The 17,896-nt window shown below is 39.4% G+C and overlaps 1 protein-coding gene across 2 annotated transcripts in view; it reads left to right on the top strand.

Annotated features, from left to right (window-relative positions):
* LOC119741916 (lysosomal-trafficking regulator-like) overlaps positions 1–12,246 on the top strand; it is a 79,121-nt gene extending 66,875 nt beyond the window's left edge. For both annotated transcript variants that reach the window (XM_038217864.1, XM_038217863.1), the window contains exons 42-52: positions 1,542–1,682; positions 2,407–2,624; positions 3,204–3,443; positions 4,252–4,441; positions 5,384–5,520; positions 6,118–6,216; positions 6,967–7,109; positions 8,430–8,542; positions 9,849–10,005; positions 10,667–10,735; positions 10,985–12,246. In XM_038217864.1, the coding sequence (XP_038073792.1) occupies positions 1,542–1,682; positions 2,407–2,624; positions 3,204–3,443; positions 4,252–4,441; positions 5,384–5,520; positions 6,118–6,216; positions 6,967–7,109; positions 8,430–8,542; positions 9,849–10,005; positions 10,667–10,735; positions 10,985–11,159 (1,682 nt within the window). In that variant the 3' untranslated portion in view covers positions 11,160–12,246. The remainder of the gene's footprint in view (positions 1–1,541; positions 1,683–2,406; positions 2,625–3,203; positions 3,444–4,251; positions 4,442–5,383; positions 5,521–6,117; positions 6,217–6,966; positions 7,110–8,429; positions 8,543–9,848; positions 10,006–10,666; positions 10,736–10,984) is intronic.
* Positions 12,247–17,896: the final 5,650 nt, after the last annotated feature.

The following is a 17,896-nucleotide window of genomic DNA, read 5'->3' as shown; positions in this document are numbered from 1 at the left end:
TTCGCATTTCTTTCCAAACCCGTTCGGTTCATTTTTAAACCGAAGGTAATAAAAATAATTACATGTACAATGTATTTCAATCATTTAATGTTTCATTTACTTGAACCGTGTTAAGCATAATACCGTAATTTAGGTTCCCGGGTAGTATTGTAAAAAAGTAATCAAAATAATTATTACACTTAATGGAGAGAAAAGTTTTTGAAACGATCTTTTAAAACGATCTTTCGTGTTTTTACGTTAATTTGTTTTTGGACAATTGGTGTTTCCTTCAACTTTATTTTTGACAATTGAGTGATTGCATTATATAATACCGAAACATCTATATAATACCAAAACAGAAAGTTGTCCAAATATCCGTTCGGTTGTTTGACTAATTCCTGCAATAAAAAAATCGACATTTCACATGCTACTTCTGGACACTGATTGCGAACAGTCTCTGGAAAATACATCGGCACGCATGTTCGCTGACTTCGCATTATGATAATAAGACGTGCAAGTGCTGTGAATTATTCAGTACGACCATTAACATAACAAAGGCGCAAGTTTCGCGCTACCTCATTAACTTGACCACGGATGGATGAGTAGCTCCACGAAGTTTGCAAACTGGCTAGCTCTGGAAATATTCGCGAAGTTCGCGAACAGTTCGCGTAGTCAATTTTGAAGGCTGCCCTTAGTGGAGTTTATTGGACTGCATGCAGTGCAACGGAAGGCATGATGAGGCCTGCTCACAATGGAAGCAGTGCGCAAGACTGGCCTTGCACGTACTTGTTTGCAGGTCGATGTCATGAAGTTGCTTAGTTTTCATCTGATTGTGCTCAGGTGGCACGGGCGGCGTAATGCGTAAAGCGCTCGCCTCTCACCGCTGTGTCCTGGGTTCGATTCCTGGCCGGCTCATATGTGTTCGTTTATTCTCTCCTGAGCCACGAGGGTTTTTCTCCGGGGTGTCAGGTTTTCCTCCCTTCACAAAAATCAACACTTTCAATCTCAGGCTGTGCTCCGTGGTCAGACATGGGTTGTATGGCAGCTGCCTAAGGCGCCTTTACTTTAGCTTCTGCTCGATCGCGTTGTAGCTGCGTCCTTCACAATTCAGCTTTTTAGCATCCCAAATTGATTGATTTTATTTATTTACTTGAAACCTACATTGCCTTTACATGGGTGTTGGGTGTACAGCAGCAACAATACTGTTCAAGCGTCTCTCACATCTCTCTCCCTCACGGTTGAGTGATAACTTGTGCTGAAGTTGCATATAATAATACAGCGATATGTTTCAAACACCTTCCTTGTTTTTCAAGTATAGACAAATCCGGCGGCAGCCATTTTCTGCGGTGGGGCAAGGCTCGTGCAAGTCGCGCGCAGGTAGTACGCACGCACTTCCCGGGCTCCTTCGACCAATAGGAATACCGAAATGCGTGCGCGCCTTGTCTTTAAGAACTCGTGCAGCGTGAGCGTGACGCCACCTTAGTAACAGCTTCTAATTCTGGTCGCCGGATTCCACTATAAGACTAAATTATATTCTCTGTTGTTTTTTAATTTGTCTACAGATAACCATTTTGACTTGCCTGATCGTACATTCCATTGCGTGGATACCTCCTGGAGGCTTTCCTCGTTCCAGTCCAGCACCGATGTCAAGGAGCTCATCCCAGAATTCTTCTTCCTGCCAGAGTTTCTTGTCAACAACGAAGGTACCCTGACTCTCATTCAGTGTTTCTCTAGTTGCCGTTTGCTGTGTCGTTTCAGGTGGCTTGTTATGTAATTTGTGGGGGTAATTCTTGATCCTAATTTTACATAATTTGTGAATCATTATTTTTTTTACTGAATTTGGAGTCGTTTTCTCAGAGTGTCTGTGTTTAGTGGGATAATTCCAAATAAGCTACAGCAGAATTACAACTTTTTAACAACGCATGTATTAACGAAAATGTCCTGGCAGTATGTATCGGGATGAACAATTCACAGTTCTTCAAAATCATAGAGGGTACCAACAAAACGGTATAAAAAGTTCTTGATTCAAAGAAAGTACAAATTTCTGAAACTCTTGACCTCAAAATGTTATATAGTATTTGCTACCCCACTGAAGTGCCCAAGAAAATTTCTATCATATTGTTAATTGCATGAAAACTTGCAGATTGCAGAGTGTGTTACCTCTGCACCCAGTAGTGTTTTGTAGTTGAGATGAATCACAAGACATCACAGATCTATCACAACTCACTTCACAAGTCCAGTCTCAGTTTATAGGAAGAGATGAACAATGCCAAAGGAACAGCTTTTCCAACAGTGTATTCGAATTGCTTATGAGTTGACTCATGAAGGGATGACTAGTCATGGACTTAATGGACTTGTAATGATTCATGATCCATCTCAAGCACCTTGCATTTTGAATTCTCCGAATACCCAACATTTTTTCTCCAGGCTTCAACTTTGGCGTTCGTCAGTCCGGTGCCCGTGTCCACGACGTCCTTCTACCTCCCTGGGCCAACGGCAGTGCCAGGCTGTTCACCCTGATCCATCGGCAGGCCTTGGAGTCTGTCTATACCTCACAGTACTTACATGCTTGGGTGGACCTGGTGTTTGGCGTCAAGCAACAGGGATCGTTGGCCGTGGACTCCATCAATGTCTTCCATCCTGCAGTGAGTTGGGTTTTTGGCCAGATCACAATCAAATCGAAGATCAGTCCCAAACCAATGACAAGTCAATTGGAAATCAATTACAAAGTCGACCCATGTCAATTACAAGTCAATTACACTCCTTCATTGAACTGTGATGAACTATTGTCACTTGTTCATCCCTTTTAGCTTGTAATCAGGCTTGGAATTTGACTTGTGCCAGACTTGTGATTTACATAACCACTTCGCGCGAGGATTAATTTTGCCGAAAAGTTCGATTTTTTTGTGAAAGGCAAAATTGTCCAACCAATTTCTGATATACAGCACAAATACTGATTCACAAGGGTCATTTCAACGGTAATTGTACGATATTTAAAAAAAAAAGTAAAAAAAAGCCGTACTGTCTAGTTTACAGTGCACGATGTGGTTGCTAACCAAACATGTGCCAACTGCAATGGTGGCCAATCACAGGGTAACCGAATGGTCACATGGTACTTTGATGTCACATGATTAGAACTTACTAAGAGAATCATTACATTGCTCTGGAAGTTGGTGCTAGCAGAATCAATGCGATATTGAAAAAATGTCCATCCCAAACCGCAGACATACTTCGGCATCGACACGACGACCATCAAGGATCCAGTCAGGCAGCGAGCTGTGGAGACCATGATCAAGACCTATGGCCAGACACCCAAGCAGCTGTTTGTCAACTACCACCCGTCCCGTCTGGAGCATGACATCTACCCTGACAGCTTCGGCGTGGGGTCTGTGGGAATACTGGCCGGCCTGGCCCAATGGCAGACGACGAAGGCTAACATGGGCCCCGAGGCCAGTAACATATCGGTAGGTCCCAAAGACAAATAAGACTGTACAAATGTAAGTCCCTCAAATTGAATATTCTTCTGCAGCGTCTACAAATGGATATCGACTTTTTCAAATGAAATGCTGCTTATAAAGCAGGATATGAGTTGCCAAAGTCATGTCTCTTCCAGTTTGAATTGCAGTATTAGGTCACGTCCAAATCCCTTGTCTGTAGCTATTAGGCCTGGGCGAGTAGTGGATTTTTCTACTTGAGTACTCACAAAGAAATTACTCATGAGTAGTCAAGTACTCGCGAGTAGTTAACCAAATTCCCATAAAAGCAGAACAATGACATGCGTTTGTATGACGTGAAGTAACTTACAAGCACATAGCGTGAAAGTCACATCACATTCTTCAGCACTGAGACATCCTTACTGTGCGAGGTTTTGGTTCATTTACTTGAGTTTTTCTTGATGAATGGAATCCTAGGGAGAGAGAGGTGGAGGGAGTGATTCCCTGTTTGCAGGGGATGTCTGAAGCCGTGGACCCTAAACCCTAAATTGCTACTCACGAGTACCTGTTTCTACTCGCGCCAGGACAAGTATTCGTGCCAGGACGAGTACTCGCGCCAGGACGAGTACTCGAATAGATGAAAAACCACGAGTAGAACAACGAGTAATATAAACTACTCGCGAGTAATCGAGTTACTGGCCTAGCAGTAGTAGCTTTTGTCTAGATCTTTGCCCATTAAAACTCGTTGGAACAAGCTGACAATAAACGTAGCCGTAGCTTAGGAAACCTGTCTCGGACATGGCCTTATGATGCTGTTTGAATGTGTTACTCCAATCAGGCGCCGGTGAGCTCTGTTAAGGGCATGAGGTGGGGCAACTACCTGGGCTCAGCGTCGGGACCGGACCCCGTCATCCGATACAAGAAGCACTACCCGGTACCCTTGACCTCCCTGATCCCGTTACCCACGGGTGACGTCTGCGGGGTGGCCCAGCACCTGTGCTTGCTCCTGATGTACAGCAAAGAGAGAGGTAAGAATACATAGAACCTGGGGAACCAGACCTGTCGCTGTAGATGATTTGCAATGATATGCATTAGTGGACTGGGTTGTGATGAAAAGCAGAAAATGCAAATGCTTACCAATTCAGATATGTGTCATGACAAATCGAAAATCAGGTTTTGATATTAGTGCTTAAAAGGTGGGACATTGCGATCAAAATCTTTGAGTTTTAATTGAAGGTTTTGGCCTTCGTCAACACACAGTTAAATGCAAGCGAATTCTGACTATGAACCTTTTGAGAGAAAAATCACAGGCCTAGTTGGACTCAAGCCCACTACCTTTGGGGGATATTTGGGAGGTTGAGCTTAAAAGAGTTTAAAGACTGAAGTCTCGCTGAATCTGGTTCAGTTAAATAAAAAACAGATGTAGGGTTTTACCAAAATGTTAAGTTTTTGACGCAGGGTACCAAAAAAATCTGTTGGTTTTTATTCACCATTTGTAGAAGAACCCACTCATTCACTCATGAACGGACAGAAGTTTGGAATATAATATAATTACACAATGCTTTGTGTGGTTGAGCTGAATGTTTGCATAATGTACTAATTATGAATAATTTCTAAACAAGCTTAGCAAATTTCATAATCACCAGAAGCCAATTTCACGGCGCTGCTAAGCACACAAATTTTGCTTCACACAAAAAAAGTTGGGCTTATAAGAGCCGGTTACCAGCCAAAATTCCATGATTGATTAGTATTCAGCTTGGCATGAAATTCACATGGAAGTTTAGGCTGGCAACCTGTTTTTATGTGCTCAGCAAATCTTTGTGCTTAGCAGCGCAGTGAAATTGGGCCCTGGAGTAACCATTGACCACTAAAGCTGGTTTGCATATGGGGTTTGTAAGTTGTTTAGGGACAAATAAGTTGCTGTCTTGGTAACTTTTATTGAACTACTTCTATGACTCTTGTCTCTGCAGGCGTCAGCAGCATGAATGCCGTCGACATCAAATGGTCCGGTATCATCAGTTGGGGCCACCCAGACGCCATCCTAAGGGTGCAGATCAGACGCAAATCCCTCCCTATCAACCTGCTGCATGCCACGCCCACAGATAAGGTAACCCACATAGTGTGTGTTGTGTATTGTTGTTTCACCCGATATGGATTATTAAACAAGAGTTGACTCGATGACTAAGTCATGGTAAAAGTTGGAGAAATGATAGAAATACTATTCTAATCATTGTAAATAAATCGATCTTGGAATATGGGGCCGTTTTATTTTCATGCCCTTTTAACTTCTAATGCAACTTCGCGTCTTCTAATCAGTCAATTGAATTCAGCAAGCATTGCCTCTTTCTATTCATGAACAATATTAATTCTGTTACTGCCAAAAAGTGAGGAGCGTTTGTCCAAGTTAGAACAGTTTATATTGCCTGGTAACAAGATTGTTGCATATTCCACTATAGAACCGAAGCAGGAGACCAGCTATATGACTCAACTTGTCAGTCAATTTTAATTCCAATATTGAATACTCGGGGGGTGGGGGGGAAATAAGTGGAAAACAAATTTCAAGCTCTAGCATCTTGCCAGTTTTAAATTATTTCTTGCCCTAAGATTGCCGTTATAGGAAATTTAAAGCGCTATATGTAGATTGGATCCTGTGTAAGAGAACCCAGTATTTTTGTCATGCATTGTTTATTTCTCCCTGTTACAGATCACATGTTGCAGTTCAGTGTCCGACTGCAGACTTCTGTTCATTGGGACAGTATCTGGTGAAGTCACAGCATACCCAACCCGCTATAACCCAGAAAAGGTAACTCCAATTGCTGTCTGTCTCACCCACCCCCCCCCCCCCCCGAAAAAAGGGAAACCAACTTTTCATATTAAATGGTAGAAGGTAAAGGAACTAAGGTTATGGCTAAGGGAGTGGGGGATGTTCAGTGTAATTACCAAGATGCTTCTAGTTATGCTCATATCGGATTCCAACCAGAACCAGTATCCAGGAAGCCAAGTTACATCAAGCCCAAATTAGAACCGGATTTTGAGCCAAAACCTAGACACGGAACTTGAACCAGCTGCAGAACTGGACCTGTTTACCAGGTCCCAAACAAATTTCAAAGTCTTTTTTATTATAAGATGGAAAAATATTTTTTTTGATCAAGTAGCAGAATCCAATGTCAGACCACAAGTCATATTGAATCCGACATGAAATTAGAATTTGAACCTGGACTGGATATCAAACCAAGAACTCGACGCTAACCTATATCCAAACCAAGTCTGAAACCTCGACCGATACTGAAACCTTTACCAGAAGCATATCCTGAACCCAAACAAGTACAGTAGAACGCTGCTGTAGCAAACACCATAATACTGAATATTTGGCAGTACTGAACATTGTTTTGGGGTCCCGAGTTATGTGGAGTTAAACCAATATTTTCAAATTTCTGAAAAGCGTGGAAAAAAAACAAGAATCAGACACATGAAAATATAAGTATAAATCTTTTCAGAAATTGTCCTGGCATAACATTCAACCCCAATTTGTCCATCTTTTGTCCATGTCTAGCAATGCAACATTGAGGTTGTCGGTCCGGCAGTTCGTCTGTTTGGCCACACAGCCCATATCAACAGCCTGTGTGTCAATCGAGCCTACAGTATCATGGTCAGTGCTAGTCGGGATGGGACGTGCATCATATGGGATCTCAACAGGTGAATTTGTAATAGTTGAATTGTCATCACAAATTTAGCACCGGAAGCCGATTTCATGAAACTTTACGCAATGGCACAACTCCACTTGCGCCACACTTTATAGCACAAGTTGCACAACATTTCACGCTGCGCAACATTTCACGAAAGTTTCATAGTGCGTAAGTCCGCGACTTGCGCAACAAATTATGGCGTAACTTGTGCAATCATGACAATTTCATAAAAGTTTCGTAGTGCATTAGTGTGCGACTTGCGCAACAAATTATGGCGTAACTTGTGCAATCATATTAGGTGGCGTAAGTTGTGGCGTGGCGACTGAAAATTAACTAGTTTACCAGCAAATCGTGATCGTCATGGAGCCTGTTATTGCGCAACTTATCAAGGTTGATACAAGACACTGACAGCTTTGTGTTTGATGTAAAAGAATTGCTATTTTACTTGCAACAGAGTTCTTGGAGTTGCCGCACGATTCCAAAGAAAGTCAAACAAAAATATTTTCAAAATGGTGGGCGGAGGTGATTCCATGACTGTTTCGTGACAAACAAAATCATACACAAACAGCCGCCGTAAATGCTGTTATTATCCTCGTCCAAGATGTTTTGATTATTTAAAATGTTGAGCAGCTATGCCAAGTTTCATGAAATCGATCATAAGTTTAGTTGCTTAAGTCTTACGCATAGCGAAAGTTACACACTGTTTCGTGAAATCGGCTGCTGTACTACATTGTGCTACATTGTGCTACATTGTGCTACATTGTACTACATTGTGCTACATTGTATTACATTGTACTACATTGTGCTACATGGTACTACATTGTACTACATTGTATTACATTGTACTACATTGTGCTACATGGTACTACATTGTACTACATTGTGCTACATTGTGCTACATTGTATTACATTGTACTACATTGTGCTACATGGTACTACATTGTACTACATGGTACTACATTGTACTACATTGTGCTACATTGTGCTACATTGTACTACATGGTACTACATTGTACTACATTATACTACACTGTATGTATTCCCCGATGAATCCATAAAAACCACTGATTACTGCAGCAGTATTGGACAGAATATGAAGTAACAGATGGGCGGTACTCATTCCTTAACCGCCTTAAAATCAGTCTGATTATCTTTTTAAAAAAAACCAAAATTGTTCATTTGAAGAAATAATGGGGTTGTGAATACCAGTGTTGTAGTCTGAATTCTAATAAAATGTCTAAATTTCTGGCCAAGGATTGTACATTTTTTTCTGTTTACAAAACATTGTATAAGATCTAACTCCTGCTTTTTCCCTTTGCTTTGGACTCAGACTGTGTTACATACGGTCCCTCTGTGACAGCGACGCCAATATTGACGTCACCGGCGTGACAGCGGTGACAGTCAGTGATGTATCTGGTGACATCGCAATCACCACAGCAGTCGGTAGGTCCAACAGGCAATGCACAAGACATCGCCGGTGTCTTCATGACAGATTCTCATCAGTTACATTCTCAAGTATATCTTGCAAAGAGAATCATCACTAACTTATTATTGAAAAAAGGGAAACAAGAATGTAACTGCTGCATCAATTATTCCATGTACAGTCACAGTGCCTTTCTTCTACAATACAGGTTTTTCAAAACGTTTTGAAAATCAAAATCTAGGTTTTAAAGGCTTCCCAAGCACCGAAATGTAGGCATTTATAGGTTTTTGATGCAAAACCGTGAACTTTTTTCAGCATGAGGTAGCAGAAATATAGAGAATTGCTTACCTCAAGTTCTCCACACCGGATAAAGTTATCAATTTTGTGCAAAGTGCCCAATTCTGAAACGCTTGTATAAAGATCAATAGAGGGGTAGGCCTTCATGTATATTGACAACGTGGTTATGGAGAATTTTGGAGGATTGAGGAAGAATGGTGTTTGAAAAGGAGGAGGATTGAGGAGGATTGAGGATGAATGCATTTTTTTGAGGCAGGACTGTCTGACAATTTTGAAGGATTGAGGTGCTGGGTATCCTTCATTTGAACATAAGTGCAAAATTGTGGATGATTTTGGAGGATTGAGGATGGTTCCTAGCAAAAAGGATCTAGGGGGTTAGGGTAAAAAAAAAAAAAAAATTAAATTACAGTGCTCAACCTCAGAAGCATTTCCAGAGAGCTTTTCATAATTATCGAATCAGCCATCAACATAAATTCAACACAAATAGATATTTTATACAAATGTCCATTCCTCTGAGTTGTATTCAGTACCCTAATTCGATAAATTTTGTTTAAAAACTGCTCTCATAACTGTTTGCAATTGGCTGTGCTATTTCCCAACAACTGAGGGCGCTGTTGTGATAATGCCATTGTAGGCACAATATTCTGCACTTTAGGATTTTTCTGTACAAAATTATAAACTTAAATTAAAAGGTTGCTGACTGAGAGAGTTGGTGCATTAAATTTGCTCATTGACTGGCTGTCATGTCCTCAATCAACAAAGAAACACTACATAGAGCTGTTCAAGAGCTTTTAAAGCGTTTGATGAAGTTTGCTCATAAATATGAGAATTGTCCTGGGCACACAACTAAAAAAAAGGGTCTTTTAACACCTATTCAAATTACAGTAGAAAGATTTTAATTGAAGGAAAACAGTACACAAACATGCATACCAAGGATGTCATCGAAACAATTTTATATAAAGGTTCCTTTTATCCTTTAATCATTGGCTTTTTAACATCAACTTATTTGTTATATTTTGTTCTCTCCAGTTGACGGGGGCAGCAGTGTCAGTATATGGTCCATCAACGCTAGTCTTGTCTCCAGGCGTCTTTGTGACAGCGAGGTCCACTGCCTGGCATTCTCCAATGCCCCTGAGGGCATTGCGGTCAATGCGCTTGTGGCTGGCTGTGAAGACGGTGTCATAAGGTGGGTAACCTTGTCAATGGTGGATGTAAAATTTGGGGCAGCACCTATTTCAGGGCTAAATTCGGTGGGTGGGTGGGTGAGGCTTGGTCCAACTGAAATTTGTTCAACGTTTGTTATTCACGCACGTACATGAACGCACACGTTTGTTTATGGTGTAAGTCGAGGATTTTTTTATTGTTCCTCTTCCCTTTTCCTTTGTACTGTAACTTTTCAACAGCTCTCATTGGTTTTGTACACGTTTTCTATTCGAGGTCGTCCTCGATTTGGTTCCTGTCCTCAATTCATCGATGATGTTGCACGTGTGTGTCCTCACTTTACACCATAAACAAATGCATAAACACACACACGCTGTGATTGCATCTGAAAGGGGAACTCCCAAGTTACACGCCAATATGACTATAGAGGTCACTGTTCATATGGGTCTGTATGACAAAAAGAGCACTGGTTTCGGGTGCCAAAAGATCGCAGTAGGGGGACAACTTCTCATGGTAAACAATCGCTACATCCAGCAACTCTATGCATCCTACAACCGCCAAAGCTGGGTAACTGCCTAGTTTAATATATTATATCCCAACAAGTTTTGTTTACTTGTTTGTTTTTTAATACTCTTCTGTATACTTGTTTTCATTGCAATGTGAGTTTCTTTGTCTATGCTATCCAGATTCTGGAGTACCATTGATCTTACCCCAATCCGAGTCCTCGTTGCCAATGCACACAGTCCTATTATCAGGTAAGCAAGTTCAACACTCCCTTGTTTTTTTTGGTTGTTGACAAAGCTTTGTTTAATATTCAGGTTTAAATTAAGGGACATATTATGAAGACTCAATTTTAAGATGTAGTCTCAGTTCGAATTATATTGGTAAAGCAAGAGGCAATTCTAATTTCACTGGAATTTTTTGAAAAATTTCTTTGAAACTTTTTATCACTGAACTAGGAACGATAATAAACCATCTTTATCTGTTTTTTTTTTGTATTGAAGCCTTGCCTTCACCAATGATTCCCAGTACCTGGTGGCCAGTAACAAGGACGGCCAGGTCATGACATGGGGGAACAAAGAGAGCAACCGCAAAGTGCCCAAGATTGAGGCCTTCCTAGACATCAGGAAAATCCGTAACCCAAGCAGCAACAGAATCGGCTCGGTGGGGAGTCAGTAAAACCTTGTGCATCTCAGGCGAAGGAACTCGTACGTCAAATGACGGGTTTCGTTCTGGTTCCAGTTCTTCCTAGCACTGGTTCTATCCAGTGTCGATTGTAAACTATTTTGGTAAAGGTCTAGTAAAGTTACAGATCTAGTTCCTGGGCCGATTTCACAAAACTTGTCTTATCTTGCGACTCATCTTAGGACTTAAGACAAGGCCCCGCTGTAAGATCGCTCTTAGCTAAGACACGTCCTAAGACCAATTCACTAAACACGTCCTAAGACCAATTTCACTAAATACATAATAGACAAGACGCATCCAAACTACCAATTTGATGGCTGTTTCATGTTTGTTTTTACTGCTTGACGAAACAGTTGTTGAAAAGAAACGCACAAATCCAATTTCCCCTGTGAGTGAATAGAACACTTCCTAAGATACGTCTGAGCATTTTGGTGAAATCAGCCCCTGGTTCTTGGTTCTGATAACAGTTTAAGTTCTGGTTCCAGTTCTGTCTTTGTTTTTAGCACTGAACAGATCTAGTTTATGGTTCCTATAACTGGTTCCACAGTTCTTTTTTATGCCCTTTTTTCCTTGTTTGAGTCCTTTGATTTTATGTTAGCTGTCTGCATCTATTTCAGAATTTCTGTTGTAGTACTTGGATTTATTCTCAAGCTGGACCAGTTCCTCTGCGCTGCATGTTCATGCATTATTTCTGAAAGCCTTTCTACTGTTTTCATATAAAATTGTGCTCCAAGGTTAAGAAACTGTATAGAATTTGTACACAACGCAGATTTTGACTTGAAAAAAATGGATAGAAGTTTATAGACAAAACACTGCCATTCCCCCCCCCCCTCTAATTTCCAATAAAATTAAGTAATATCTACTGATATTGGTGCTAGCTACGTTTAATTTGGACATTAATTTGGAGGCTGTTGTGTGGTAATTTTAACCATTAATTTCCAGTGGAAGCATTCCTTTCTACAGCATTAAAATTTGAAATGTTTAAAGAAACGTGACATTTTTTTCTATTTGACACATACAAATGTAATCAGCATTTCCCCAGTTGAACTCAGTAAAACATTTGTTGTATATTAGATCGATCTATGCAGCCTTGCCCACTGCACGAGGGTAACAACACGTGCACTGCTCCAATACCACACTGCGTTTTCCAACTGTGAGCATCATACATAGAGTACTTAAAATTTGAAAAATGTTTTTTATTGCAATTTTTTTGATATCTCACAGATTTTAAAGTATGTTAGCATGTTAGATTGCCAAGTAGTTGTGAAGCAGCTTCATTGATGTGTACAGTCTACTCTCGTTAGTACAAACTCTGTTAAAACAATATTCTGGTTATAACAAACATAAGGCCTTGGTCCCGACTGTGGATTTATGTGTACAATGAATGGGACTGACGTTCCTCTTAATACAAAATTCTGATATAACAAACAATTTGGCTAAGTTAGGTCCGAACAAGTTTGTATTAACGAGACTCGACTGTATAATCAGACATCCAATTTCTAAGTGCTTGGGGTTTAAAGGGGCACTGTGTCCTGAAATCCACAAAATTTTCATGTTTTGGATTGCTTACTTATTCTATTTCAAACATCTGGTTGAAAGGAAACCAACCTAATGTCTTACCGTTCCCGAGAAAAGACGAAAAAAAAATAACCCAGGTTGTTTACATCGGACACGACGGAGTATGCATATGTTTTTCCTGTCGTTTCAGTCAATGTACAATACACGTTGTGTGTGTCGCATAAAATTACACACAGCACCAGTGCACAAATGTGGTTTCTTACGTCCGCAAAAGGTGAACACTTTATGGCTGGAATCACAACTAACATGAACAGCCCGACTTTTTGGGGTTGCAAAAGTGGACCCCGAAAGTTGTTCTCGCACGAATAACACAAGAATAACACAAAAACGCCAAGTTTTTAAAGGATGGTTGTGTGGATGTTTATATCCTACTTTTAAATGTTCTTTCCGATTAACAGCATTCCGTTCAAAGCGCGTTTTGTAGCCCCAGTGAGCTCATTCTAGGATGCAGTGTCACTTTCATTTTTTCATATCATTTGTCATTTGTGCATCGTTTTCATTTGAAGCAACAAAAGTACGCAAAATCTAAAGAAGGGTGCTTAACAATTAACCTGAAGAAGTTTTAGCTCAGTGAATGCTGATATTCCGAGAAAACAATATTCTAGGATTTCGATTTCAATTCAAAAGTTGCCGAGTCATGTTTTGAATTGCGCCCGAAATCAGCGTCCGGGACACGTTCTCATTCTGCTGATTGCAGCTATGCAATGTCATGCACTAAACCTACGAATAATAGCAACCGCACTAGCGGGTACGTCGGGTAAACGCTTGCGTACATTCATTCACGGCTTCGCCGAATTAAAAACGAACTACCTTCTTTTGTTGTTTCCTTCAAAATGACAGCATGCCAGAAAGAATAATTTTGCAGGGAGTTCAGTTAATACCATTTAATACCATTCTTTAAACCAAATATGCTTTTCAACAATAATTTTGTCAGTTACTTTTTTGGATAGCTGTAAATGATATACTCTGCCTTTATAAGTTTAAATGTCGTTATTGTATGGAACCCAATTTCCCAAATGATAACTATATTGCCAGAGAATTATATGGAAAAAGACACTTATCAGAGGAAAAATTCCACAAAGATGTTGAGTCATCCATGATCCCAATGAATTCATAATTCATGTTATCTACACTAGCATCGCTGTTACTCGCCAAATTGAAGCTTTCTAAGATGAAATGGAGAAGCCTCTTGTAACGTTTTTCATTATCATGTTACCCACACCATTATATGTGAAATTTGTTGTTGTTTTTTTATTCATAATACATAGTATAGAACATCAGTGTACTGTAGTTTTTTTTCTAAAGTTAAGATATATAATTTGTTTTCTGCAGGGCCAGAACCTCCTCTACTCTTCTGAGATAAGCCTTTTCATTTCAAGTCCTTATAATATTAGTAATATTTATCTATAAAGGGAACATAACCGCCAAACAGGTCCACATGGTGCAGTGCATCAACGTTATTGCACCTGTTTTCTTTTGTTTTGTCTTTTGGAACATTTGAATGTGTTCATTAAGGCATAGACTATATAGGGCGATGTAGGCTAGGGTATGGCTTTCTGTAGCCGGTACGTATCTTCAGTAACGTGTATTGACTTAAAATGGAGTCACCATGTCTGAAATCAAATTCAACAATTTTGTTTTGGTCGGAGAAGCATATTATTTGCCTTATTATGCAAACATGAACCAAAAATGCCTTTAAGTTGTCCTGCCTTTAGTCTTTTTTTTATCTGTTGCTTGTACTAGCCTATAAATCTATGATGCCTAAATACACAACTGACACAGATCAGAGACTTTTGATGTTGTAGCTTTAAACTCAAAAGCAACAGATGTATAAATTGCAAAATGATCAGTGTGCAGTTAAAAGAGAAATGTAGTATTGTAATTAATGCAAAAAAGATATATTTTTGTGTGGATGATTTTTTTTTTATTGGATGATACTAGAATACTAGATCTATGCAGCTTGTGAGAATTTTCATTGCAATGTGAGTCACAGATGTGTAATTTAAAATCTAGGATGTGAAAGCCCAATTCATAAGGATTCTTTTAGTACAAGAATCATTCAAATCACTCGCATACTTTTCAAGTTACGGAATTTTAAACACAACCACCGTGTTAAGGTTCTGTCCATGGATCACAAACAAGTTCAGTGTTCTTTCAGCAAAACGAAAAGAAATCACAGGAATGTGTGTGAATTGTTTTCGTTTTGCTGAAAGAACGCACACCTTTTTTTGTGATCCATGGACAGAACCTTAAAACGGTGGTTGTGTTTAGAATTCTGCAACTTGAAAAGCACATAAGTAATTTGAATGATTCTTGTACTAAAAGAAAGCTTATGGATTGGGCTTTCATATCCTAGATTTCGAAAGTGCTACATGCAGAACTTCAATAAAACAATAGTCCCAGTTATTTCAATTTTTGTTTCCGCTATTAAAAGCATATGAAGAAACCTGGGAATCATATTTCTAATGCTGACTATAGAAGAGATGTAAAAACAAAATGCACAATTTGATGTAATTAATGTGGAGATATGAAACTAAACAATAATTATGGCAACTGCCTTTTTTCCACTTTTGATATGTATATATTGAGTGGCAAGGACCTCCAGTTATAGAAATGTTGTGTAGATATGTCTAAGTAAAATTTGTTATATACAAAAATTTATTTAAAAGTGGGAAAAATGACCCTAACATTGAATTTTTTCAATATTACAACTTGTGTACCATGGCAACAACATTTTTGCAGTATTAATTTAGCAGTAATAACTTCAAGAGCTGATTTTTGATCATTCAAATATGAAAAATTTTGTATTGCTTGAACAATTACAATTTAACATATGAAATCTAATTTTCCAGGTTGAAACTCAAAAATAGCACGGACAGTACATTTTAAAAATTGTATATTTTTTACGCGACTGAAGTGCCTTATGTTGCAAGATTTATTTTGCTTGTGTATTAATTGTGCTGAAGTGAAGTTTTGTGTTTGGAAGAATAACAAAAATCAGTTGTATGTACTAAAATGTTTGTAATAAATGTTAACTTTATGATGTTTACAGCATTGAAAAAATATTTTGTTTAGATTTTTTTTTACAAATTGATCAGACAATAAAATTACTTTTGTATCAATTTTTTTTATTCAGTTATTAATACATTATTTGGTAGTGCTTAATATTTATTTAAATTCAGATTTCAATTGTTCCATCCTAAGTTAGCTAGGTCATTCTCCTTATGTCTCTTCAAAAAAAAATGTTGGATGGGGCAATATTAGTTTCTTTTGGAGGGGTTCCATAAACTCATTTAAAACATACATTTGCCAATTACATTTGTCAATTACATTACTACACTTGTAGTCCAAAATAAAAAGAACTCAATTTTGTTACTTTTTGCTGGTTCTGAAGGGGCCAGCCTATATTGACTGGTTCCCTGTCCCTCCATTGCCCTTCGGACTTCAAATGTAGGGACAGGTAGCTAGCAATTAATCCGGAATACATTAGGAGGGTTTCTTCCTAATGTATGCAAATAATATGCAGGACTTGCACAGGTCTGATTCCCGCCCCTGAATTCAAAATCACAATGATAATGTTTGATAGAGTTGTGAGCTTCGATTTTCGCTGAATTCAAAAGTGTCTCGTTTAGAAGCTATGCAGTTGAAATACTTGAATGTTGCCGTTGTGGAGACACTGGCGATTTTGCCTACTGGTTGTGATAACACTATGAGTCGGGTTTTTTTTTGAAAACCATATGTTCAAATGTCATCCATGCAAAAAGCTGTAACGTTTCAAAAACAAACAATTTCGCCGCATGCGCAGAGTTGATCTAATCAAGGGCTTTACATGGGAGCTAGTTTCTGCATTCAATAGAGGACGTTGAACAATAGAGGACAATAGGGTCCCTAATTCCACAATTTTGGCGATCGTGTACAAAACATATGGGAGGTCTTCCTAAAAAGTTAGTACAAACAAGAGGGACAAAAGGGGGTCCCCGATTGCAGGCAAATACACACTTTGGTGTGGGGGGGGGGGGGGGGGGGAACCCAGTGGACAACCTATAGCACTCTTGGTACCGGACTGACCAACCTTGTCCCCATGGCATCTAGCAGTACGCTCCCACAAGCTGCTCTCACTGCTGTACTGGACATTTGCATATGTTCCAAAATCTTGCACATTATAATTAGGTATGGAATAGTCTGGTGCCTGGCTATGCTTTAAGTCAGTGGTTTTTCTTTTAACGCTATGTCCTGGGTACAGATAACAATTCATTGTGGCATGCGATCAGAAATTTTTTTCCAAGTTGCAATGTTCATCTAACGTGCAGTATTACACTAAATACAATGTGTGATTATAATTAGTAAAATGAAAAAGGGATGATTGTTTTTTAGCTAGGATTGGACGAAATAATTCACACTGATAGTGTACACTTCATGTACATTTGAAATAAATCACCACGTCACTTGCTATTGCGGGATCGAATCAGAATGCAGGAAGCAAGTTTACCTTCCCGGGTCTACTACTGTCTGGAGGTTGATAGTAGAACCTTGGGAATGAGGTTGCGACTGACTGATGGTTGCTTGTGAATTAGACTGGTTACCTATCTCACTGACTGACTGTCACTTGTGAATTAGACTGGTTTCCTATCTCAATGACTCACTATTATTTCTGACGTATTTCCTGTGTCTTTACGGATGCGGAACCTGGAGAACCAATAAGCTAGAGCTGATTTGCATGTTCCCTCTTTTTTTTCCTAACTAATAGCCATTTGGAGTCTCCTTTGTTGTATGTATTTCGTTTCTCAAAATAAGGGGAGAGTAAGGCCAAAAAAAAAAAGTCTCCGGTTTCTGGTATGGAGCTTGCCCAAAAAGTGGTGCGGTGACGCGGCTTTTTTTTTTTTTTACCTGATTTTTTTGGCCTCAAATGTCGGCTGATGACTGCAAATGGTGCCCGACTAAACTTAGTGCAAATATATGGGAGTCCAGAGAGGCAACATAAAGCTTATTCATCCAAAAACACGTTAAAATTGTGCAGCAGCAGGATTCCAGTCAAACCAGTGAGTTTGGCGGTTTTGAGACATCATCTTTCATTGAAAAAAAAACTTTTTCATTTTGCCGACGCGCATGGCTACGGCGACGCGCGCGCATACCAGAAACCGGAGACTTTTTTT

Source organism: Patiria miniata, unplaced genomic scaffold (assembly GCF_015706575.1).
Source record: "Patiria miniata isolate m_02_andy unplaced genomic scaffold, ASM1570657v1 HiC_scaffold_5, whole genome shotgun sequence".
In the NCBI taxonomy this organism is placed as follows: domain Eukaryota; kingdom Metazoa; phylum Echinodermata; class Asteroidea; order Valvatida; family Asterinidae; genus Patiria; species Patiria miniata.
The sequence above is the reverse complement of the archived record's forward strand: the minus strand, read 5'-3'. Positions and strand labels throughout refer to the sequence as shown.